This window comes from Lepisosteus platostomus, chromosome 2 (assembly GCF_059453375.1).
Source record: "Lepisosteus platostomus isolate fLepPlt1 chromosome 2, fLepPlt1.hap1, whole genome shotgun sequence".
Taxonomy (NCBI): Eukaryota; Metazoa; Chordata; class Actinopteri; order Semionotiformes; family Lepisosteidae; genus Lepisosteus; species Lepisosteus platostomus.
This window is the reverse complement of record NC_142612.1, coordinates 48,524,019-48,549,961: the sequence shown is the minus strand read 5'-3', so window position 1 is coordinate 48,549,961 and position 25,943 is coordinate 48,524,019. Positions and strand designations below refer to the sequence as shown.

Genomic DNA, 25,943 nt, shown 5'->3' with positions numbered 1-25,943 from the left:
TTGACTCTTGATCTGAACTTGGATTTGATAACCGCAAGTGCTGAAAACCCAGCTTCACAAAGGCAGGATATTGCAAAGGGCAGCAGAATTCACAGAGATCTGTTGCTTATTCCTTGGTACTCCAATAGTATGAGTTTTTTTGCATTGTGTTACTCGGTACGCTACTTTGTATGATAAAAAATAACTTTGCTGGGGTCTGTAGTTTGGTTAGAAAAAGTTTTCTGTTCATTCATTCAATACTCAAGAGGCTTACTTATCAAAGTACTGTGAACAGTTTCCAAATGACATTTCAATTTAATTGTGATCGTGTAACAAAAAATTCACAAAATGACCACTCATAGAAACATGAAACACAGAAGCCACGGTCAACTGGTACGCTGCTTACAGACTGCTGATTCTTGTGGCCAGTGTCATGTGACCAATCTATCTAGGAAGCACATGACTCATACATTCTGTGAGCATGAACAGCGGGTTTCGCTCTTAATAAAATGTTTGACTGGCGATACCTGAGACGCCCCTGACCGACAATGGTGCCTCCCATAGATGGCACGATGCACAGTTTGGAATCACTGTGGTAAAACGTTCGTGCGCCATCTAACAGCATGAAAAATAAAATGTAAGAAAAAATGGCACCAAACAAAGTGGAATATGGCTAATATTGACTAATTTATTTTTTACCACAAGGGCCAGTTAAAACTGGCTGGCTGGCTATAGTTTGCCCACAGGTGATTTATAACATCAAAACGTTAGGTAGCTGCTTCAGCATGCGTAGGCTGCAAAGGAAAAGGTAAAGGTTCATTCCACAATAAAAAGTAAAACAAAACACACCTTCTTCAGGTGTATGAACCGTTACATAGATACTTTATTGATCCCATGAGCGAAATTAAGGTGCAACAGCAGCTTAGCATGGTCAACACAGCACAGTGTAATGAAATGATACAATAATACAACAATACAATATAGTGCATACAATACAGTCAGTACAGTCAGTGAGAAGTGCACTAAAAAGAGTTGCTCACGGTCCAGGATATACAAAGAACAAACCAGAACAAAAGTTGTATTGCACATTATAAATATAAATATAAATATAAATATATTGCACAAGTCCCTGGCATATATTGCACAAAAAAGTAAAAACATTTGTAGATGGGAAAAGCCAGAAAGTTGCCTGTTTAGTCCAAAAACAGGTTCATGTTAATGTTGCCCCTGCCCTTACACAAAGTGGATGAGTTGTACAGTCTTATGGCAGAAGGCAAGAATGACCTTCTGTAGCGCTCCCTGTCGCACTGTGGTTGGATCAGCCTATTGCTGAATGTGCTCTTAATTCTCACAAGGATGTCGTAGAGGGGTTGTCGAGAGATGTTGTTCATGATGGCCTCTAGTTTGGACATCATTCTATCTCCAGGGGGTCCAGGTCAGACCCAATGATAGAGCTTGCTCTTCTGATGAGCTTGTTCAGCCTTTTGGCATCACCTGCTCTAATCCCAGAGCCCCAGCATACCATTGCATAGAAAATGGTGCTCGCCACAACCGACTGATAGCACATATGTAGCATCTTACTACACACATTGAAGGACCTGAGCCTCCTCAAGAAGTAAAGTTGGCTCTGACCCTTCTTTTAGATACATACACTCCTAGGTAATCCACTGATGGTTTACTCCAATTCTAGACCAATGTTAGTTTTCTGTCAAAGGAAATAATGATTCCAAGAATAAGATAATATGATAAAGAGGCGTCTGAAAGGTTTATTTTTCCTCTTTTTCTTGAAAGATGTCCATGGTGTATAAGGTGATTCTATACTATGGTAATATATGGGGGAAAACAAAATGGAAATCTTACAGTTATTGGACAAAAATTGAAACACCTATATAAAATCACTTGATGGCTGTGGTCTGTGTGTGCCATAACAGAGTTTAGAGTCTGCAATTCTGTATTTTTCAAAGTCAATCAACTCACAACTGGTTGATAGAGAAAAATGCGGGCTCAGGCAACCTCTCAGAATATTCCATAAATGTATGATTGAGTTCTGTTCTGCTGACATAGAAAGCAACAACATATGGATAACATCAGTGTCATGCTCATCAAACCACTGGGGTACAACACATACAGTAATTCACATCCTGAAATACATCCCTCCCAGCATGAAAGAAATTCTGCAACATAGAATTAAGTTGATCACTTAGTGACCCCTTCACTGTTGAAAACAAGCACTCGGAGTGTAGAGGTTTTCGGTTGGGACCACATTTGCACTCATCCTTTTCTTGAGAACATAGTGAAGGAAGACCATTTCACATTTCTCCACTGGTTATGGAATCCATCTTACTGAATTTCCTTACACAAAGTTTTTAATGAAACTGGCTGTGTGTGCCCCAGGTTAAAATTTGTGCTCAATTAATCTGCAATTGCCCACCTATTTTGACTGGATCCACCCTGTGCTTAATGATGGCTTTCATTGAAAGTCTATGCTGTCATCACCTTGCACATAACTTGTCATATTAGAAAAATGAGAAACATTAGCAAACTGAATTTGATAGGTTAGTGAAGATTTCCTTGTGCAGCCATACTAGTCATAATCTTTGGAAAACGGGTCTGTTTAGCATTTTTATATCACTAAGTACAGATGCAGCCATTCAAAATGGGTGAGGTATTTCGTGGTATACCGCGACACGCCCACCGGGGTATCACGCAGTTCACGTGTGTCACGTGACTAACTATCCGGCGTCGCCTTGTAAAACCGCCAGGGGGAGCTTAACCTCTCATGTACAGCATTTGAGCCTTTAATTTTGAACTGTGTATTACAGCATGTTAATCATCAGTCATTAAAATGTTGGTATATTTTATGAAAGCAAGATTGCTCAGTTGGACAAAAGTACACAACCTACCTTTATCAGAAATATTTATGCATCAAAGCCTTTACTGAAGATATTACTAATAGTATTAATAATGGATGACTTTGGACAAGCTGTATACTCAAAGTATAATTTCTTTAGCACATTTGTACAAGCACTTGGAATCTGTCCAAGCCATACTTTGTCAGGCATTTTGTTTTACTTCAACGGGCATAAAAACTTCCTTGCTTTTAACAGGGCGTTTCATAATTTCTAACTACGAAAATGATTTAAAATGCGACACCTATCATTCAACTAGAGCTTAAAATATCACAAGGATCCTCAAGAGCACAGCAAAGAGTGTATTAAAAGACACTTGTATTTATCAACGCTTTCTTTTCCGTATACCAGATTTTATGGAACCACTTCAGAGGGGTGTCAGCCAGTCAGATTCCAGGAATCGGCACTTTAAAGGAAAAATACACACCGGTATTCCATTTCTCCCTAACGATTTTAAGCATCGAAGTATTTAACTAGCATGTGAAATAGCGTGTGAAAAAGTGGTAGTTTTAAGCTTTTCTGCTAATATAATATGGAATCGCGTATCTAAAGAATTTGTGTGCTGCGACAGGGCTGTGTAGGGCTGTTTCGCCTGTCTGTTCATGCGAGCTGTCTTGTAGCCTACTGGTCTAGGTGCGTGACTACCAACTGGCAGGTTGTGTGTTCAAATCCAGCTGGTGCTGGACTTTTCATTTTTATTTATTTTTTAATCGTGTAACATAAACATATTACCGTATGCAAACTGTACTGTATACAGTATGTATATGTATATTTAATGTCTTAACTGTGCCCGTTTAAGTATTGAATATTCATATCTAATTTTACCACTGAAGGGAAATCTTAGTAGCTGAGCATAAAAAGAAGAGGAGCATACTGTAACGTGTGTGAAGGCCATAAACGATATTAATTTTGGAACATAAACATACAGTATATGGCTGGTCTCGGTACTTTAAAGAAAAAAATACACACCAGTATTCCATTTCTCCCTAAACATTGTAAGCATCAAAGTCTTCAATTAACGTGATACCGGAGTCAACAAGCATACTTTTAGAATTTGATTAAAATGGAATATAATATGGAATCGCGTATCTCAAGAAATGAATAACGATATAATTATATTCATGTTGCAAAAGAACTGCAACGGACATAAAAACTCCCTTGCTTTTAACAGAGCGTTCCATAATTTCTAACTACGAAAATGCCAGGTGAAAGGATTTGTAAACATATTTTGTTAAAGCAAGTCAGTTTTTTCCGCAACACATAAAATACATTTTTCCAAGAAAGTTTAGCCTTTGTCACTAATGAAACCACTAAATAAAGACATAAATATAGAAATCTTAAGATTTGTTTTATTTAATGTTGGTAGCAGGATGAACTTTCAGAGTGTATATTTTGTTGCAGAGTTGCTGCAAGATGTTAACAGTGAAAAAGGTATTTAGAAATGAGTTATTTCAAGATGAAAAAGAAAACATACACGAAACATGGTTTCATTATGACCAGAATCGGTCTTGAGATATTTTTAACTTGATTTACAGTATTTGAGAGGTATGTCTTAACACCGATACTACAGTGCTTAAGTACTGCTCACGTATATGTTTCTAGGTTTATATTATGCATTTCATATGGTCAAATTACTTTTGAGCAACTAATAAGAAGCGCGAAACGGTATGCGTTTTAGTTTCGTTTTGTGCTGGGACCCGTGGATTGATTAGAGATATCAAGTACATACAAGTCATTTTTTAAATGTTGTAGTTCGTCTTGAAAAAATGTTACGAGTACATCATCTATCAACAATTACACAGGTTCTGTTTCCATATTGCGGATTTTGGTTACGTAATATTATTTTCTAGATTTCACATTGTGAATATATGATTTGGGCAAACAGAGCCGCAAAGAAGTACATTATTGGTTGTTGTTTTTTTTTTGCAGTTTTATCTAGAACAAGCGATGCTTAAACCTTTGTCTGATTCTTGTGAAACTATCCACACGACAGTTACAGTACCTAGGAGTTGACTTCAGTGATGTCACTGATGGGATGTTTCTAAAAATCCATCCTCTGTAAAACGTCTTCTCTAGTTGTCCTGCATATGTATTCGCTAATGAAGCTGTGTGTTCTGAGCCTGGATCTCTACATTTCTGTATGAACCAGCTTAGAAGGCTAAAGACAGCTTGTGTTTAAATTGAGTGTAAGGCAATTTATGCTTCTAAAGTCATGGTCAGCATTTATTTTTGTACTGTGCTGTAAACTTGTTCTGTGCCAAGTCACATTATTTTATAGCGTTTTTATAGCGTTATCAAATCCAGTGGCGCTGTGTGTTAGTTTACTGACTCCCATGTCACATGGTCTGTGATTGAAACCTGTAAAACCGGTTTAATTTGTCACAGCCAGCACTCTTCAGGTGTGAGGGTCTTCTGCTCAGAATGAAACGCTAAAATATTTGTGTATATTCTAATGGTAGTGGGGGCAGGGTGTGTGGGAACAGGTTTGGTTGAAATTGCATTGGAGATCTATGTTCTTCACACCTGAAACATTTTCTCTGAAAGCATTTTCTTCGCAGTTTAACCGATCTTGTTACAGCATGTTACAGTTTACTATTATTAACCATATTAATTTTAAGTGCTTAATGTAAAATCTTGTAAAAATATATTTTCATTGTTCAAATATACATTAAGTCTGACTATCATATAATAAGTTAAATACAAAACTAAAGAAAAAATAGGGTTAAATATAATTCAAAATATTTTGCTAACAATGTTAACTGTTTATGAATAATAAAATGTATTAACTAAGGAGTAGGATGGCACAGTTGTTAGTATGTTTTTTGTTTTGTTTCTTTTTCATAAATACAACAGTAGTACCTGATGTCTCAGTGGCTTTCAAAATTAAATTATGCATGCAAACCTGTGAACTAGAAAGATAACTAAGATACCCATCCATTTATAATGGTGGCAAAGTGGTTAGCATTGCTATCTTGCAGCACTGGGGTCCTAGGTTCAATTCCTGCCATCCTGTGTGTGTGGGGTTTACATGTTCTCTCTGGGTTACATGGTTTTTCTCCATATGTGTGATATGACTCCCTCTCGCACTCCAAAACATACTGGTAAGTTAATTGGTTTGTGGGAAAACTGGCCCTGGTGTGTGTGTGTTTGTGTCTGTCTGTCCTGTGATGGACTGGCGCTATGTCCAGGGTGTATTCTGCCTTGTGTCCGTTGCTTACTGGGATAGGCTCCAAATCCTCTGTACTGGATAAAGAGATTAGAAATGGAAGTAAAGGCACTGTGCGGATGGAACTATACACAGTGTTAGAAACCCACTATGAAATGGCAGCATCTCACTGAGAATAAAATATTTTATAGTGCTGGCTTAAGGAAACAGCCTTTCCACCTCTCTTAATCATCAGTATCCATACCTAGTTATTTAAACAAATTGCCTCTAATTATAAACATCTTAATATGCTGGCTCTGTGGATCCGCATCAGCTATGTTTGCCCATTCCTTCAATTCATGTGCATCCAACACACAGTTCAACGCTAGCAACTACACAAAATCTAAAATATGAGCTCTACTTGCCACTTACAATACCAACAGTACCAGCTTACTTTAGTAGTGACATTTCATGGATCTTTTTAACAATAAAATTTACAACATCAGACTTCAGACACAATTAAACAGGCCTCAAAAAAGTCTGGTACAAACATTTTCAGCATGGAATAAACCGTTACTTTAATGGTATAAACCTTAAATGGATTAATATTCTCAATAAGATTTGGTGCTCAGTAACATGACTTAGAAAATGACAGAAGACATACGTATCATGCTTATCCTTCTATTTTTCATAATCGTAAACTCCTTAAGGCAGTTACATTTTCTCTGTTCTGACCTGGAGTTACAGAGAAATTTAAATTCTAATAAGAGATTTGTAATGAGGAAAGTCATACCAATCACTCATACAGTACAAGGATTTGCAATTACAATACAAATACTTTCTTTCTGTATGTGTTTATTTTGCAGTTTGAGTCTATGGCATTCCCTTGGGGGTCTATACTCCAAGGCATGACTTTTTTATGGGAACATGACATTTTTTTAAACATATATTTTTGTGGTAGGAGGGCGCAAAACATCAGTATTTACTGCTATTAATCACTGTACGATTTATAGTTGAAATCTGAGCCTAGATATAAAGTTAGATATAAAGTTAAAATCTCGACAAAGCAATGTAGGAAATACAGAGAAAATAAATCCTTTCTGACATCTAAAATCAGTTTCGATCAAGGTCTCTAAAACGAACAAGAAAAAGAGGATTTTCGGAGGGCAATTACGCTGTGTTTATATAGAATAAGTGATTTATGAGCAATCTAATTTCTTGTTCGTTTAAAACAGTGAAATGTCAGCTGCAAAAGATCACACCAGAAACAGCACTCTCTCTGCCTGTCATAGACGTTCAGGAAAGGCTGAATGAAGTCATGTCAAGTACAATAATTCGGTGATCAATAATAACAGTTGTATTATATCCATGGAAATATATTCATTATATGCCAGCGAACCTCACCGTGCCAGGCCACCACTGCGTCACAACACACAGCTGCCAGTGCACCTCTACATACCCGACCACCACTGCATCACACAGCTGCCAGCACACCTCACCGTGCCAGGCCACCACTGCGTCACATACTGTAGCTGCAAGCGCACCTCACCGTGCCAGGCCACCACTGCATCATACAGCTGCCAGGGCACCTCACCGTGCCAGGCCACCACTGCATCATACAGCTGCCAGGGCACCTCACCGTGTCAGGCCACCACTGCGTAACACCACATAGCTGCCAGCGCACCTCACCATGCCAGGCCATCACTGCGTCACACCACACAGCTGCCAGCGCATGTAACCGTGCCAGGCCACCACTGCGACACACCACACAGCTGCCAACGCACTTCACCGTGCCAGGCCACCACTGCGACACACCACACAGCTGCCAACGCACTTCACCATGCCAGGCCACCACTGCGTCACACCACACAGCTGCCAGCGCACCTCACCGTGCCAGGCCACCACTGCGTCACATACTGTAGCTGCAAGTGCACCTCACCGTGCCAGGCCACCACTGCATCATACAGCTGCCAGGGCACCTCACCGTGCCAGGCCACCACTGCATCATACAGCTGCCAGGGCACCTCACCGTGTCAGGCCACCACTGCGTCACACATATTTCAGCGCCATATATTTCATGGATATTATGGAATATAATGGATGGATATCTTAGTTATCTTTCTAGTTCACAGGTTTGCATGCATAATTTAATTTTGAAAGCCACTGAGACATCAGGTACTACTGTTGTATTTATGAAAAAGAAACAAAACAAAAAACTTACTAACAACTGTGCCATCCTACTCCTTAGTTAATACATTTTATTATTCATAAACAGTTAACATTGTTAGCAAAATATTTTGAATTATATTTAACCCTATTTTTTCTTTAGTTTTGTATTTAACTTATTATATGATAGTCAGACTTAATGTATATTTGAACAATGAAAATATATTTTTACAAGATTTTACATTAAGCACTTAAAATTAATATGGTTAATAATAGTAAACTGTAACATGCTGTAACAAGATCGGTTAAACTGCGAAGAAAATGCTTTCAGAGAAAATGTTTCAGGTGTGAAGAACATAGATCTCCAATGCAATTTCAACCAAACCTGTTCCCACACACCCTGCCCCCACTACCATTAGAATATACACAAATATTTTAGCGTTTCATTCTGAGCAGAAGACCCTCACACCTGAAGAGTGCTGGCTGTGACGAATTAAACCGGTTTTACAGGTCTCAATCACAGACCATGTGACATGGGAGTCAGTAAACTAACACACAGCGCCACCGGATTTGATAACGCTATAAAAACGCTATAAAATAATGTGACTTGGCACAGAACAAGTTTACAGCACAGTACAAAAATAAATGCTGACCATGACTTTAGAAGCATAAATTGCCTTACACTCAATTTAAACACAAGCTGTCTTTAGCCCTCTAAGCTGGTTCATACAGAAATGTAGAGATCCAGGCTCAGAACACACAGCTTCATTAGTGAATACATATGCAGGACAACTAGAGAAGACGTTTTACAGAGGATGGATTTTTAGAAACATCCCATCAGTGACATCACTGAAGTCAACTCCTAGGTACTGTAACTGTCGTGTGGATAGTTTCACAAGAATCAGACAAAGGTTTAAGCATCGCTTGTTCTAGATAAAACTGCAAAAAAAAAAACAACAACCAATAATGTACTTCTTTGCGGCTCTGTTTGCCCAAATCATATATTCACAACGTGAAATCTAGAAAATAATATTACGTAACCAAAATCCGCAATATGGAAACAGAACCTGTGTAATTGTTGATAGATGATGTACTCGTAACATTTTTTCAAGACGAACTACAACATTTAAAAAATGACTTGTATGTACTTGATATCTCTAATCAATCCACGGGTCCCAGCACAAAACAAAACTAAAACGCATACCGTTTCGCGCTTCTTATTAGTTGCTCAAAAGTAATTTGAGCGTATGAAATGCATAATATAAACCTAGAAACATGTATGTGAGCAGTACTTAAGCACTGTAGTATCGGTGTTAAGACATACCTCTCAAATACTGTAAATCAAGTTAAAAATATCTCAAGACCGATTCTGGTCATAATGAAACCATGTTTCATGTATGTTTTCTTTTTCATCTTGAAATAACTCATTTCTAAATACCTTTTTCACTGTTAACATTTTGCAGCAACTCTGCAACAAAATATACACTCTGACAGTTCATCCTGCTACCAACATTAAATAAAACAAATCTTAAGATTTCTATATTTATGTCTTTATTTAGTGGTTTCATTAGTGACAAAGGCTAAACTTTCTTGGAAAAATGTATTTTATGTGTTGCGGAAAAAACTGACTTGCTTTAACAAAATATGTTTACAAATCCTTTCACCTGGCATTTTCGTAGTTAGAAATTATGGAACGCTCTGTTAAAAGCAAGGGAGTTTTTATGTCCGTTGCAGTTCTTTTGCAACATGAATATAATTATATCGTTATTCATTTCTTGAGATACACGATTCCATATTACATTCCCTTTTAATCAAATTCTAAAAGTATGCTTGTTGACTCCGGTATCACGTTAGTTAAAGACTTCGAAGCTTACAATGTTTAGGGAGAAATGGAATACTGGTGTGTATTTTTTTCTTTAAAGTACCGAGACCAGCCATATACTGTATGTTTATGTTCCAAAATTAATATCGTTTATGGCCTTCACTCGCGTTACAGTATGCTCCTCTTCTTTTTATGCTCAGCTACTAAGATTTCCCTTCAGTGGTAAAATTAGATATGAATATTCAATACTTAAACGGGCACAGTTAAGACATTAAATATTCATATACATACTGTATACAGTACAGTTTGCATACGGTAATATGTTTATGTTACGTGATTAAAAAATAAATAAATAAAAATGAAAAGTCCAGCACCAGCTGGATTCGAACACACAACCTGCCAGTTGGTAGTCACGTGCCTAGACCAGTAGGCTACAAGACAGCTCGCATGAACAGGCAGCCGAAACAGCCCTACACAGCCCTGTCGCAGTACACGGATATAATCATACCGTTATTAAATTCTTGAGATACGCGATTCCATATTATATTCCCTTTTAATCAAATTCTCAAAGTATGCTTGTTGACTCCGGTATCACGTTAGTTAAAGACTTTGAAGCTTACAATGTTTAGGGAGAAATGGAATACTGGTGTGTATTTTTTTCTTTAAAGTACCAAGACCAGCTATATACTGTATGTTTATTTTCCAAAATTAATATCGTTTATAGCCTTCACACGCGTTACAGTATGCTCCTATTCTTTTTATGCTCAGCTACGAAGATTTCCCTTCAGTGGTAAAATTCAATATCTACAACGGGCACAGTAAAGACGTTTACAGTAAGTCTTTCTACGACAGACCAACGGACCACGAGTGCCCCTGTCAGTCAACCAATCACACACCGCGGTATTTTGCGTCATCGCGCGTCACGATGCACGACGCCGTAGCCATTTACCTCCGGTACGTGTCTGTACCGCGCACTTTGAATGGCTGCATCTGTATGCTGGGATGTTACATGAATAATTAATATATGGGCCACACATGTGTGGAAGCTCTTGCTTTGGTGTCCAACAATTATGCATTTATTTCCATTTTTTTACCACTACCTCTATGTGTTTTGCATACAACTCATTGTCAACAGATTTTAATACCTATAAATAAGTCAATAATGTGATTTCATTACAAAAATGTTTGCAGTTAAGAGAATGAGAATGGTAAATACTGACAGTAAGTAATGTGTTTAACAACATGAGTGCTTATCACATAAAATTTAAAATTAACCAAATAATTAAATCCAGATCTCTGAAGTTATGCTTAAGGCAACAATGCTGTTTTATAGATTCTGTGGAGTTTTGTTTACTGTGGCTTTCTTTACAATCTTGCCAAGTTAAAAGAGGCTATCAATGTGCATAATTCTAAAACATTTACAAAGGTTCAAGCAAAAACAAGATTAAAGGACAAAGTACTTGATGAAGATTTTTTCCAGTTGCTGCCTGAGCAGATTAACTTTGGCTATCATTAAATGCGTTTGAAGTCTATATCATAGAATGAGCTGTAACATAGCCTTTTTTACAAGGTCCCTTTCTGCCCGGCCTCTGCCACATACTGAGTGATTTGACTGCTAGATAAAAGATGACAGCTTTCAAGCTACACTCAGCTTTGGAGGAATTCATTTAACCTAAATTTGTATTTACTGTATGTCCATTACAGATAATGAGCGCAGTCAAACCTGTGTAAAAAGACCCCTCAAGGTACAATGAAAATCTAACACACCTTACACAGGTGGTCTTTAAATGCAGAACCATTTAATCATTTCACTATGTTCTATTTGTGTCTAGTGTACCATTCTGTAACTATACATTATGCACCTCTTAATTAGGCTAAAAAAACAGGCAGTGTTACTATAAGGGAAATTTATTTTTTGCCACAAAATGGTAAGTGAACTACGTTTTGCTATAATTACTGTTTGCTGATACATTGAAGCTGCGTACTTGCAAATGTGATGCTTGTGCATGACTGACAACAGTGATTAAATTAATTTTTTAAAGAAGATTGAAATAGTGAAGGAAAAAAAACAGAAGCCCGATTTAAAATTCATTTTTATTTAAATTAACCATGAGTTATATTAATGACATTTTCAAATTTGTTGGGAACAATCAGTGTTTAATATTTTGTGAAGGGTGGCAGGAGAAAGATGAGTATTACAAAATTATTTATTTATAATGAAATATGTATTATAAAACATATGCTTTTGTTCCTAATTTGCTATTAAACACATAGCACAAAACACTGCCAACATGAATTATGTTCACATAAAGCACTTCATTTTGAAATGAATATGTGAATTGGTAACTCATAAAATGATTCCTAATTTGAGCCTTACAGTTCTAAACATCTAGTGAATTAAATCTTACAACAGGTGTGAAGATTTGATTTGAAGATGTGTTGCTAAGGTTTGATTCTTCTACCTAGGTGACACTTGTGTAGATTTGCATCAATTTCTACCTTACGCCATATTCCCTAAATTTTACTGCCACAAGCTTTCTTTATTTGATAGCTAGATGTTCCGTATTTGTATTTCAAACTTGTTTACTCATTTTCAAGATAATGGACTCCAGTCTTCCAGAGCATCAATTTGTTTTCCTTACCACTATTCTATGTTTGATGTGTTTCATAAATATATACAGATGCAGCCATTCAAAGTGCGTGATACAAACACGTACCGCAGGCATTTCCCTACGCCATAATGTGTCATAACGTGTCATACCACGGTACGTGATTGGCTGCCCAAAATGACCGACTGGGGCACTCGTGGTGCGTTGGTCGGTTGTGGAAAGATTTAATCATTTAATGTCTTTACTGTGCACGTTTAAATCCGCTTAGTATTGAATATTTATATGGAATTTTACCATTGAAGGCAAATTTTAGTAGCTGATCATAAAAAGAATAGGAGCATAACGCATCTGAAGGTCATAAATGATATTAATTTTGGAACGTAAATATATTATGTAAACTGTACATGGCTGGTCTCGGTACTTTAAAGAAAAAATACACACCGGTGTTCCATTTCTCCCTAAACATTTTAAGCATCAAAGTCTTGCATGTGGTTATTTCGGAAACATTTTTACGTACTCCTTGCTCCCTCTGACAATGTTACTGTACTGGACATTTATACAGTATACAGTACTCTGTGAGAAAAGTGATAGTTTTAAGCTTTTCTGCGAATACGCTCGATACCGGAGTAAACAAGCATACTTTTAAAATTTGATTGATAGGGAATATAATATGGAATCGCGTATCTAAAGAAATGAATAACAATATAATTATATTCATGTACTGTAACACAAACAGTAGTATATACTGTACACATACATATTGATAAGTGTACGGCTGTTTCACCACTTGTCATTTGACTGTCCTAGTGGTGTGATGGTTTAAGTGCTTGACTTATGAGTGAGAGGTTAGCTGTTCAAATCCAGTTAACACCATGAATTTTCTTTTAACAAACATTTCTTTGAAAAAATTATGGACAATTAATTCACTTTTTTATATTTTGAAATATAACATGTTCGAATCTAAGTCATTTTTTTAATAACAACAAATAGTCACCATCTTTCCCTCTGAATCGCTCCAGTAGCAGGAACCTGTATCTCGTGGATCCCTTTAGATCTTCCTTCAGATTAATATCCCTTAATGCATATTAATATGGAATTTTACAAATAAAGGGAAATTTTGGTAGCTGAGCATAAATACAAATAATAAAGGAGCATAATGTCTGTGAATGTCATAAACTATATTAATTTAGGAACATAAATATATTATACACACTGTGTATGGCTAGTGGTAGTGGTAGCTAAAATTAAAAATACACAAAAGTATTCAACTTCCTTCAAAAACATTTTATGCATCAAAGTCTGTAACATACAAGTTTTTACATGCTCCTTCTGATTTTATTAAGTTTATATACTTCATAAAAAGTTATAATATTTTAACCTTTCCTATAAATATTTGTGTTCGTTATCGCAGTAAAAAAACACATCCCTTTTAGAATTTGATTAATATGAAATATAATATGGAATCACATATCTAAAGAAATTAATAACGATATTAATTTAAGGATCTAAATATATGTATTTATATAGCTTGTAGTATTACTGTAATCTACTCTCTTTGGAAACATGTTTTATTTTAAATTTGACTCATTCATGCATGATGAAAAATTATGTACACTATATTAACATTTTTTGTATATATATATTATAACATACTCAATGTTAAGTTATATTAATAATGAAATAAAAAATGTGAAATAGCAAACATGAATACTGTCAACTGTTCAATCAGTTTGATTCAAAACCGTTTATTCAGTGGGGCAATTTAACAGATGCCTCAAGCCTTAAAATGAAATCGTATATATTGTAATTAGAATCGAGAACAACAAAGCGTTATTAGAAATACCACTGAAACTATAATAATGTATCTGGTCATTATTAACAGTATTAATTAAATAATAATAATTTCAAGCTTCTTGTATCTTTTTCGGAGTCATTTTTTTCTTCAGTTTTCATAAGCTTTGCTTATTCAAATACGTATTTATGAGACATGATGTTTCAGATGTCCATTAATTTGTGAACAAATGGCACAGAGCCTGCAACCAGCTGCAGGTGAAGCAGGCAGAGGGAAGGGCAATGATTTTCTCTGCAAGCTATTTAAATGAAGTAAGTAAGCGACTCAAAGCTCGAAGCCCAGCAGCAACAATAACTAATACAGTGTGTATTCTCCAGTCACGGTATAAAATAGAACAATGTAGAGTACATAACATGGTTATGTATCGGGAATGTTTGCAAATGTTGAGATAATTGTACAGTATATGCTTTTGGGAACACATTTGTTTTCGAGCAGGTAATTGCTCACTTCTGCTGCCGTACGTTGAGTGTTTTGGATCTACATGCTCTCCCCACATAGTTATCGACAATGAAAATGTCTTTGGAATAAGCATACTGTATAAATGATAAAGCAGAAGCTATGGTGAAAACAAATATGCAACAGAAGCGCATCTGCAACGGAAAGCATCTGGTTTGACATGTACGGTGAATGTGACACCTGTGGCACATCGAGTGCATATCCTACAGTGTGAGCGCATATGCAAGGCTATTAAAAAGGTTGATTGAGTAAACAGTCTGGTGTGGCCAGTTTTGACTGTTTCCTGACAGTCTTGAGCAAAAGGAACCTGTCTTTCATTGGAAGGTTCACTTATTTTACTCATACATGGGAATAAAGGTGGGAAGGAAAAGTGCCCGCAGTCATTTTTTTCACTGACAAAGTTGTGTTGTGTTTACTCAAACAGAGCTGCTTGTAAGAGAAATGTGACTTTCTGCTATCAAAGTTAAGTGAGTTAAGTGATTAACCTTTTCTATGAATACTTACGTTCCGTATCACATTTATCTTTTTACAATAACAACAAGTGGTTTTCCTACTACATATTCTTAGAAAAGGATAAAACGTTATAACTTTTTATGAAGTATAGAATATAAGCTTAATAATGTTAGAACAAGCACGTTAAAACCAGAACCCATGTAGGTTACCAAGAATAAAGACTTTGAATCATAAAATATTTATGTATAATTAAAAGATTTATGATGAAGGTGGAAGATTGTGTACTTTTGTCCAACTGAGCAATCTTGCTTTCATAAAATATACTGACTTTTTTATGTTTAACGATTAACATGCTGTAATACACAGTTTTAAATTATTAAAAGTCTAAAGAGTATACAACTTAAATTCTTTATTGGAAAAAGATTGTCCCTCTACAGTGACTGGGATTCAAAACCGGGGATTTTCTGGTGACAGCTCAAATGCTGTACATGAGACATTAAGCTTTATTAGCTCCACCTAGCAGTTTTACAAGGTTTTACAAGGTGCTTCTGGATACAGTTTGAATGCGGTAATATTTTGCCAATTCATCTTGTTCTAAACATATCAAAATATTTTCTGATAAATGTTGTTTGCAAATGAAAGAAAAACAGGTTTCTAATATAATATTAACCCATTAGTTGATTTTTTAAATACAGTATACAGAAATATTGGTAAACATTGTTAAATTGTGTATAAATAGGAATTAGAAAACAGATAATTTAATCTTAGATTTTGATTGTTAAAAATATATAATATTGGCGTTAAAAACATATATTTCAAAGCAAATACATATTGATTCATTTTGAAACACATCGGTATCATGTGGGTTCTCTTCTTCTGCAATCTACTATAACATTTGTAATTTTATTCATTTTTTGTTGTATAGAGTATATATGTTTATATATAGAATATGTAATACTTGCAGTGTAATGGAAAATGAAAAACTTGTAATGTTTAATTTAGGTAATCCAAGCAGAGTGATTCATTAAAGGTTCAGTGTTAGAACTCTCGCCTGCCACATGGGAGATGCAGGTTCAATTCCTTCCCAATGTGCAAGTTGTCCTTCAACAAATTGTCCCTCATGGATAATAAAGACCCTTTCTCTAATAATAAAATACAATACAAATTACATATTTATAGCAGCTCATCAGAAAGAAACTTACAGACTCAGATACGGACTCGGACCAGACAGTTAGATTTGGTGCCCCCTCAGCCTGGACCAAGACTGAAGTATCAATAACTAAATAACTGAAGTAACAAGAAAAATACTAGGAGAAACTGTTGATCTGGATATCAAGAAAAGATAGTGCAGCAGCATCACTATGTGAGGCTCTGCCCGCCTGATATTAAGTTGCTGTCAATATCAGTAAGACCTTCTTATCTATCTACAGAATTCCTACAGATATTTATAACCGTTACAATACAATAGTAATTCAAAAGCAAATGAAAAAAATACAGTTAACAGCTTTTGTAATGTCATTCACTCTCTGCTGTCTCAATCTCCCATTGCAACTAATATGATTCAAGGTGGTTTTAACTACTGCAGTCTAAAAAGTCTTGAACAATTTCTTTGAATATGTCACTTAATTACAATTATATATTATGGGACAATTCAATTATGAATTATGGGACACATTTATTCAAATGACTACTCATTTTTAACCTGGCTTCTTTACTACAGTACATTTTACTAATGATAAAGAAAAAAGGGCAGCTACAAGAAAACAAACAAACAAAATGTATACAAATATTTTAGAACATAATCTAGTTAAATACTTTTTTAACAAAAGAAAATCCTCGCGACAGTTAATTAAAAGTGTATGATCTATTAGAGTGTAACTAACTGTAAACTTCCTTATATAGACAGTCACATGATTACCCAAAACAGATGTAAAACAAATGCTATATTTTGGGGATGAAAGCAGTTGGAAAGCTATTTTCCATGGCACAAATGCACCACTAACAAATGAGACTGGCTCTCCTGTGCTGCTGTAGGGATACTGTGTGACTGCTGAGCAGTAATTCTTGCAGTATGAACTGATGATTGTGTAAAAAAAAAGCTAAGCTTTCTAAAAATGCAGTTTGGTCATAGATATTATTGTATTTAACATAAAGAGTGGACCTTTAAATATTACTGGACTGAAAGAAAACAAAACTGCAGGAGCATCGATAAAGAGATGTCCAGTCCACACACAGAGAACCTCTATTTTCAATGTTTTATTCTACAAAACTGAAAAACAAACATAAAATATATGAAAACACCAAGATTCTTTTCTAAGTTGGTGACAGAGAACAAAAGAATAGGTGAAACAGCAGCTGTAGCAGCTAATTAATTTAATAGTTTACAAAGGACCAGAGGCTTCATTATAATATTACTGTACATAAACTGATCATTTTAAATAGAACAAATACATTAAATGTGTTCTCACTGTAAACATTTATGGTGTTTATTCAGTTGCAAATGAGGCTTGAGCTATTTTATTAGACTTGTTTCTGGGAGGGAGGCTGTTTTTTCATGCTTATATCAGTTTATCCATGCCATTGTAATTTTTATTATTATTGTGTTAATATTTAACATACTGTAATGTGTAAAATAATAAAAGCGTCAATTTAGCACATATTATTTATTGTATTTTATTACAAGAGAGAGAGTTTTAATTGTCCCAATTTTGTTAAAAACACAACTTGTGCATTTGTTGGGAACTGAACCCAGTTCACTGATGTGGCAAGCAAGAATTCTGCCACTGTATTAAAGCATCACCCTGCTTGACAGCCTAAATTTAAAACTAAAAACATTTCATTTCCCATTACACTGCAGATAAGCCATAATAGATAACATACTGTATAAATATATACCGTTTTAACAACACACAGTTAAAATTATTAATGTTATAATTGCTTGCAGAGAAAATGAATCAAAGCAAACCCAAAGTCTGTTTATTTAAAAGTCATCTGAAATGCATCTACAATATATGAATAAAAATTACTGAATGTAAACTTGCATGAAATTACTAAGCATCACACTACAAAACAGCATAAGTAACATAATATAATCCTGTATAGTACAGACTTGCAATATATAGCACAATTTGCTGTACAGTACATGACTGTAAGTCATTTTCCATTACACTGCAAATTCAAGTGTTACAAACATTCAAGTCATAATGGCCTCTTTTTTATTTGCTTTTAAATATGATATGTTTTAATACATTTTACTTTTAAAATATATTTTATTTTATTATTAAAGTAAGATTAGCTTAAATTTCTTTCTTATAAAACAAACATCGGGTTAAGGATTCACTGCACCATCTTGCAGTTTTGCAGATTAGTGCAGTCCTGCATCAGATTATTTGAAAAATTAAAAGGTGTTGCGCAGTAACTTTCAGCGTACTTAACCAAGATTAATTAGGTTAAAGCATGTTTATGATGTTACAGTGAAAAGCAAAGCTCACAAACTTTTGTCCTAAGATGAAAGTCCATAGTTTACATTAACATGTAAAGTCATTATCCAACAAAAAATCCTCCTCACACCACATTTATTATCCTTGATGTGTGGAGAAACACAACCAAAACAGCAATAATTAATTTCCCACCAGATCCCAGTATTTACTGTTTTATTTGTTGAACTCTTTGTAGATAATCTTGTTCTTTAATATTAAACTGTGTTTCAAATCTGAATGTATATTCATACTTAAGAAACCTCACTTGTATTTTTTTGTTTAAGAGCATCTTAAAATGTTCTTACTCTCTCTGAGCATCCTGGAGATTGTTGGTTGGGTAATCAATGTTGGTTGGACTGGTAGAACTGGTTTATCTTTTCTCCCCCTATGGCAATATTCAAACATTGATTAACTCTACACTATGGAGGTTTATTAATGTTTTGTACATCATTCATTATTATTACTTTAATATTTAACATATATTAAATATAAAAATGTCAATACAGTATACATATTTTTTATTATATTTTATTACAAGTGTCTTTACGGTCCAAATGTCCAAAGGATAAGTTGTTAAAAGTACGAATTGAACCTAGATCACTCACATGTCAGATAAGAATTCTACCACTGAGCCACAAATGTGTCACTCCCCTGTGGATGATTCTATATATATATATATTAAAGGGATCTAAAGATGTACAACATTAAATGAAGCTAGTGTTTCACTAACATCTAACACTCCACAAGTGCCACCAATCGATCTTCTTTGGCTAGTCTAATGCAAAATTTGCCATGCTGAACAATACTGTGGTACAATGCAGCTAGCTTTTTTTTTTACATGCATTCTGCATGGCTGCATCTGTATAAATTAAATTAAATAATTTTCCATGTTGATTTCTGAGACTACATATGCTTGTAGTATATGCTGATATGCTGAAAGGGCACATTAGATAGTCAGAGTGTTTACATTCTTTCACTGATTGGATTGCAACAGTAACAAATTAAAGGGAATACAGACAATAAGAGGTGTATAAATAATAAATAAGGAATAAAATATATATTCAGACTTTAATTTTTGCATTTTGGCAGCATAGTGAAATGGTGATTAGCACTGCTGCCTCACAGCCCTGAGTTCAATTCCTTGCCTGGGGTTCTGTCTGTGGGAAATTTGTATGTTCTCCATGTGTTCACATGGGCACTCCCTGAAAGCTACTGTTGCTTGCCAGTATAGGAGCTGGCTCTCCCAGACCCTGAATTGGATTAAACAGTTAGAAAATAGATGCATTTGTACATGTGCATATATACACAGCTGCCCAGAAATTCTAAGGCAATTTGGAGTTCCAATGTTATGTTATGTTTAAGTTGAACTATATACTAGCCAGATCTAATTTAAAAATCTGTTCACAATTTTTAAATAAAACTTTTTCATATCAAAGAGAGAAGACTGCTTGAATTGGATCCACTCACAATCAAAATGTTTGAATCACTTGAGCAATCATTCGGTGTCTCATGTCATTAGTTCACATAAAACTGAAAGGGTGCTTTTATACTACAATGCACAGATAGGATCGGACATTAGCTTAAAGCAAAAAGGTACATTTTTCAAAGATCATCATAAATTGTTGCATAAAGAATGAATGTGAGGAAAAGAATACAGCAATGCAAACTACTCCAGCAGAACAGTGAACATACTTTCACTGAGTTATGTAACTTTAACTCAGTGTCCATATTATTAGACATGGCATATTAACTTAAATTGGTTGAAAAGCAAGGTTTACAATTGCAATGTTTTCCATATTAATGGGTTTGCAGTAAAAGAGAATTATGGCATCTGTGTTTAGAGACAGCCTTTTACTTGATTCATCCTGAGCACTTTAACCACATATTAGGGATATTGACCCAACAATATAACTCATTTTACATCTAATGTTTTACCTTTCAAAGAGGAAAATAAAACTAGATAAACCCAAACTGTGCTATATTGTACACATTTTCTTACAAGTACGAGCTGCACACTATGAGAGATAAAACATTTGATTTTCACATAATATTTCGATGGTGACCAGATTCTGGAAATTAAGTCTCTTATTTCTTTTCTTGTTCAGTCCCTCCAGTTCTCTCCGTGCCACAGCAGTCTTTCAATGCTACGGCAGATTACCAAGAGTCTGTGACATTGACCTGCAGGGCCTATGGCTCTCCTGAACCAGAGGTCACCTGGCACAGGTAAGAGCTGCAGGATTGTCTTGCATAATATTAGGAAACATGACAACTTTCTACTACAGGTTTTATCCAGTTATTCTTACAGATTTTTCAATAGGTTCAATTTGCAGTCATGGCCTTGGCTGATATGTTATTTGGAAAGCTCCCAGGGGCATCTTTTAATAGGCAGATTTCAGGACAGATACACACATGTTAACACACAAAAATCAGTGCTCTTTTAATCACATGTATTTTACTTCAAAACCCCAAAACAAATCACTAGCTCGTCTTTGAGCACAATCTATACTTCTTGTAAATAAATAGCCATATATTACACTCGCCCTGCTGTGCCGTAGCACGGTGTGTTGCAGTTGCAGTTGCTGGCAGCCATGCCCTGATTGCCATGAAGATAGCTGATGCAGAGCACCTGACTTTAGTGAGAGCACTGCATCAGCAGGGCGAGCATAACAGCATGAAGTTAAACTTTTTACCAGCTCCATAAACCCAAAGTCTCCATTTTCTCAAATTGCTCATTTTCCAAAATATTCTTCCAAATACTCAAAGTTCCCAAAACTCACATATATTCAACTTTACATTTAGTCAGTCAGGACATTTCCATCCCAATCTTTCTCTGATGACTTTCCAAACATAAGGTATAAATTGCACTGGAAGCCACTGTACTTATCTACCTTCTTAAATCGAGTAAAGGATGCATAGACTGTTCATATTTATTTTATGGATAATAATAATAACAACAATAATAATAATATCATTATTATATAGCACTTTTCCCAAAGTTCTTTACACAATGAAGGGGACTTCAGTGACTATCCATCACTGCAAGAGCAGCATCCACCTGGATGACAGCCATTATGTATCATTTACAGCAAAAACATTTCGTAAGGATAAAATAATGAAAGTGATGCATTCATTTTGGTTCAAATAGGACTAATGACATTATTTTATCTAGCACTGTGAAAAAAATGTGATGATAAAAAAATATTTTTTTAAGTTTAATTGATGAGTGTGTAGAGACCCAGAGGACATGCAGTATATTGTTATAAATGGGGGATTATGAAAATAGTGAAAATCAGGAATTGACCAAGTGGTTAAGTCAATAAGTAAAATACATTTTCTAAACCCCCAACGTATGTGATTTCTCCAGAATATACCTGAGCAGTTGGTATAATTAGAGGCACATTAATTCTTTGTTCTCTGGCACAGGTTTGGTGAAAAGAATAAAAATCCAGGCACACTTGTTTAAACAAATATTTATTAAAGATGACAATACAAACTCTTCAATACACACAACAAAATATTTAACACACAAGTTACTATATTTACAGAATGTACATACAAGGTGTAACATCCTAATCACCCAGAAAAACCCCAGACTTCTTCTAAATATGAAACTCTTAAATGATGCTTACAGAAGCTAAATAAGAGATACACTGCCTTCTAAATAAATGTAATACAACCTGCAGTTAAGTCTCTGCACCCTGGATGCCACAACATAAATGGGAGCCCATCTCCCTGCTCTAAAAAAGCACCCTAAGCAGGAAAGATGTCTCTAACCGAGGTATCTTTTACCCAGGAAACCCAAGTTCCCTCAAAACACAGAATAGCAAGCTCAGGTTCAAATACGTAGGTCCAGTCAGGTTTTCTTCGGATGATCATGAAGTATGGGCTCTCATCTGACCCTAGCTTCAAATTCTACTCCTCTCTTGTCTCTATTCTTGTCCTCTTCTGTCTTGTTGTTTTTCTCCCCTTGGTCTTAATTTGATCTTATATGGTGGGTTTCTGTACTGCTCATTGACAATCATTAACATGTGACTTAATTACCTAGGTATACCAAGGTAAACATTACAATTGGTTTGATAAGGTGACCCCCAACATCTCAGCAAATATCCAGTCTGCTTTGAATCTAGAAATGTTTACACAACTTTAAGAGTCACTTCCCAGTCACCTAAAGCAGTAACTATAAATATATATCAGAAATGTAAAATGGTATTTATTGCAATAGTGAGTGATTCTCATTTTCAACAATCATTCTTAATGTTTTAAAATATATACATTTAATTCCCTTCAGGTTCAAAGCCCTGTGTTCAATTTCAAGGTCAAATGTGGACAAATATAAATATTATGCAACTTATTAAATTGTATACCACATTTTTCAAATACAAAACTTAATGAAATCAAAACTATGTTACTGTACATCATTTAGTATGATAGACTCTGTAAGCATGAAAAAATAGCTAAATATTTTCAAAATGCCCAGATGCATACAACACACAATAAGAACGTAAAAATGCTATTGTTATGTTTGGCTTTATCTACAAATTAATCTTTAAAGTTTTCTTTATAAATGACATTTTATAAAGGTTACTTAAATATCAAGAGGCTTAATAAATGAGCTTGTAATATCTGAAACAGAATCAGAGTGGAAATAAAATCTGAAGCCAAGGTTTTTACCAACACATAAAAGTTGTTTTTCACATTTAATTTTCCAAGTATTATGTCTAGGAAATTACTGACTTTCAGTTCTCTGTAATTTTTTAGAACAATTATAATCTTTGAGCATATTAAAAACTTTTAAAGATCGGAATTAATTTGTGTGCAACACTGGTGTAATACTAGGGGAAAAACAGGAGTTAAATAATTGTCTTTTACAAAGAATTATCAAACAACAAAAGATTCAGAACAGCTGATGAAAATTAATCTTAACTATCAGCACTGTTGTTCCAAGTACCCAGGGTTTTTTTAAAAAATTCACTCACTAGGCTATCTTGGATTATCAATAGAATATTAATGACAATTACAATCAGATACTGCTCTAATCATCCAGTGTATAGGAAATAAACCATGTTAACATTTTCTGAATGAATTACAAAAAAATACCATCTAGGAAGTTAGTGTTCATAGATTTCCTACAATTCATAAACAACATTTTTACAAAGTTCCTGAAATAATGCCAAGAAAAAAAGCTGAAAGAAAAACAAGTTCTGGAGAAAGGACATTAAAATGAGTAAGCAACAGCTTACTTTTATATAAATAACAGAGATTAGGTTCAAGGAAGATGAAATATGATGTCAATTAAAACACAGCAGTAACTATTCTTTTAATTAAAATATTGTAACATTACATTTTGCCCTTAAAAATTTGCCAAATTAAACCAGTAGGATTTTTTTTTTTTAATTTAAAAGAACAAGTTAACATTGCAATCACACAGTGTCAAAAGGATTGCTTACCTTGGTAGAATGAACATAACAACTTTAAATTAAAAGTCTTAAGAAGTCATGGGACTGCAATGTTTTTGTTTGAAAAAAGACACTTTGGATAATTGTTTTTTAATGGCACAGTCTTCTTAGAATGACCGAGTCAAATATTGAACAGTTCAAGTAGTGACTTCATTAAATACAATTTCAGTGTCAAGATTTTGATTACTATAAATGTAACCAATATACTGTACAGTAGTGTCACACCTTTCACAGATCTTATGTTCCAACAACAAGAAAGGGTTGTGGCTGATAATTTTTTATATGCAGGGAAACTCCAGAGCCTCATTCACCACTGCATGCACATTCAAACTGACATAGTGTAATGTAGTTAAACTGTCAAGTGGAAGCCTTGCTATCTTGTGTGACTGCTATGTGACTGCTATCTCTCTGTTGGCAGGAGGGGTAAACAGATTGAAGAATCTGACCAATATGTTCTGAAGGGAAGAGGTACCATGCTGACTATCTGTAGCATCAAGCAAGACGATGGAGGATCCTATTTCTGCAAGGCAACAAACAAAGCTGGGGTGGTAGAGGAAGAGCTTGTTCTCAAAGTGTTTGGTAAGGAACATTTGAATCTTCTGTCGAACAGATTCACCCGTACATTAAGGACTTTATTTTTTGGGTCCTATAAAAAATATCATACGGAAAATCACTAACATCTACACATCATAAAGCTTTTATAAGATATCATAAAAGCATAAGAACAGTTACAAAGAAAAGGAAACCATTACGCCCATCTAGCTAGTTTACTTGTATGTAGCTAATTTATCCATTGTTATAATCCAACCATTTGAAAGAAAGGGGGGAATCGGTTTAAACAACATGGTTGGGTAGTGTGTTCCAAATTCACGCAACCATTTGGTTAAAAAAGTGACTCCTGTTTTTAATTTTATGTCCTTATAGGATCTTTACAAGAATTTCCTCTTGTCCATGCGCCAACAAATAATAATAATAATAATAATTGCTTACACTTATATAGCACTTTTCTGGACACTCCACTCAAAGCGCAAAGCGCTTTCCAGGTAATGGCGACTCCCCTCCACCACCACCAATGTGCAGCATCCACCTGGATGATGCGACGGCAGCCATAGTGCGCCAGAACGCTCACCAAACATCAGCTATCAGTGGGGAGGAGAGCAGAGTGATGTAGCCAATTCATAGAGGGGGATTATTAGGAGGCCATGATTGGTAAGGGCCGATGGGAAATTTGGTCAGGACGCCGGGGTTACACCCCTACTCTTTTTTTCGAGAAACGCCCTGGGATTTTTAATGACCACAGAGAGTCAGGACCTCGGTTTTACGTCTCATCCGAAGGACGGTGCCTGTTTTACAATATAGTGTCCCCGTCACTATACTGGGGCATTAGGACCCACATGGACCGCAGGGTGAGCGCCCTCTGCTGGACCCACTAACACCTCTTCCAACAAAGTAGGCAAGAATGCTGTCAAACAATTCTTCTATTTCAGTTTGTGCTGATGACATTCCTATAGTTTTTAGTCTATGTGGGTAAAGTTGAAAAAATACCTCTTCTTTTGTAATTTGTTCAATTTCCTCCCACCCCTCCTTCTAAACTATTTTAAATGTTTCTGGAGTCCT

The 25,943-nt window shown here is 35.3% G+C and overlaps 1 protein-coding gene across 7 annotated transcripts in view; it reads left to right on the top strand.

Moving 5' to 3' along the window:
• LOC148676410 (neural cell adhesion molecule 2-like) overlaps positions 1-25,943 on the top strand; it is a 923,711-nt gene that overhangs the window by 656,877 nt on the left and 240,891 nt on the right. For all 7 annotated transcript variants that reach the window (XM_088607785.1, XM_088607777.1, XM_088607759.1 and 4 more), the window contains 2 exons: positions 20,976-21,093; positions 24,745-24,905. In XM_088607785.1, the coding sequence (XP_088463911.1) occupies positions 20,976-21,093; positions 24,745-24,905 (279 nt within the window). The remainder of the gene's footprint in view (positions 1-20,975; positions 21,094-24,744; positions 24,906-25,943) is intronic.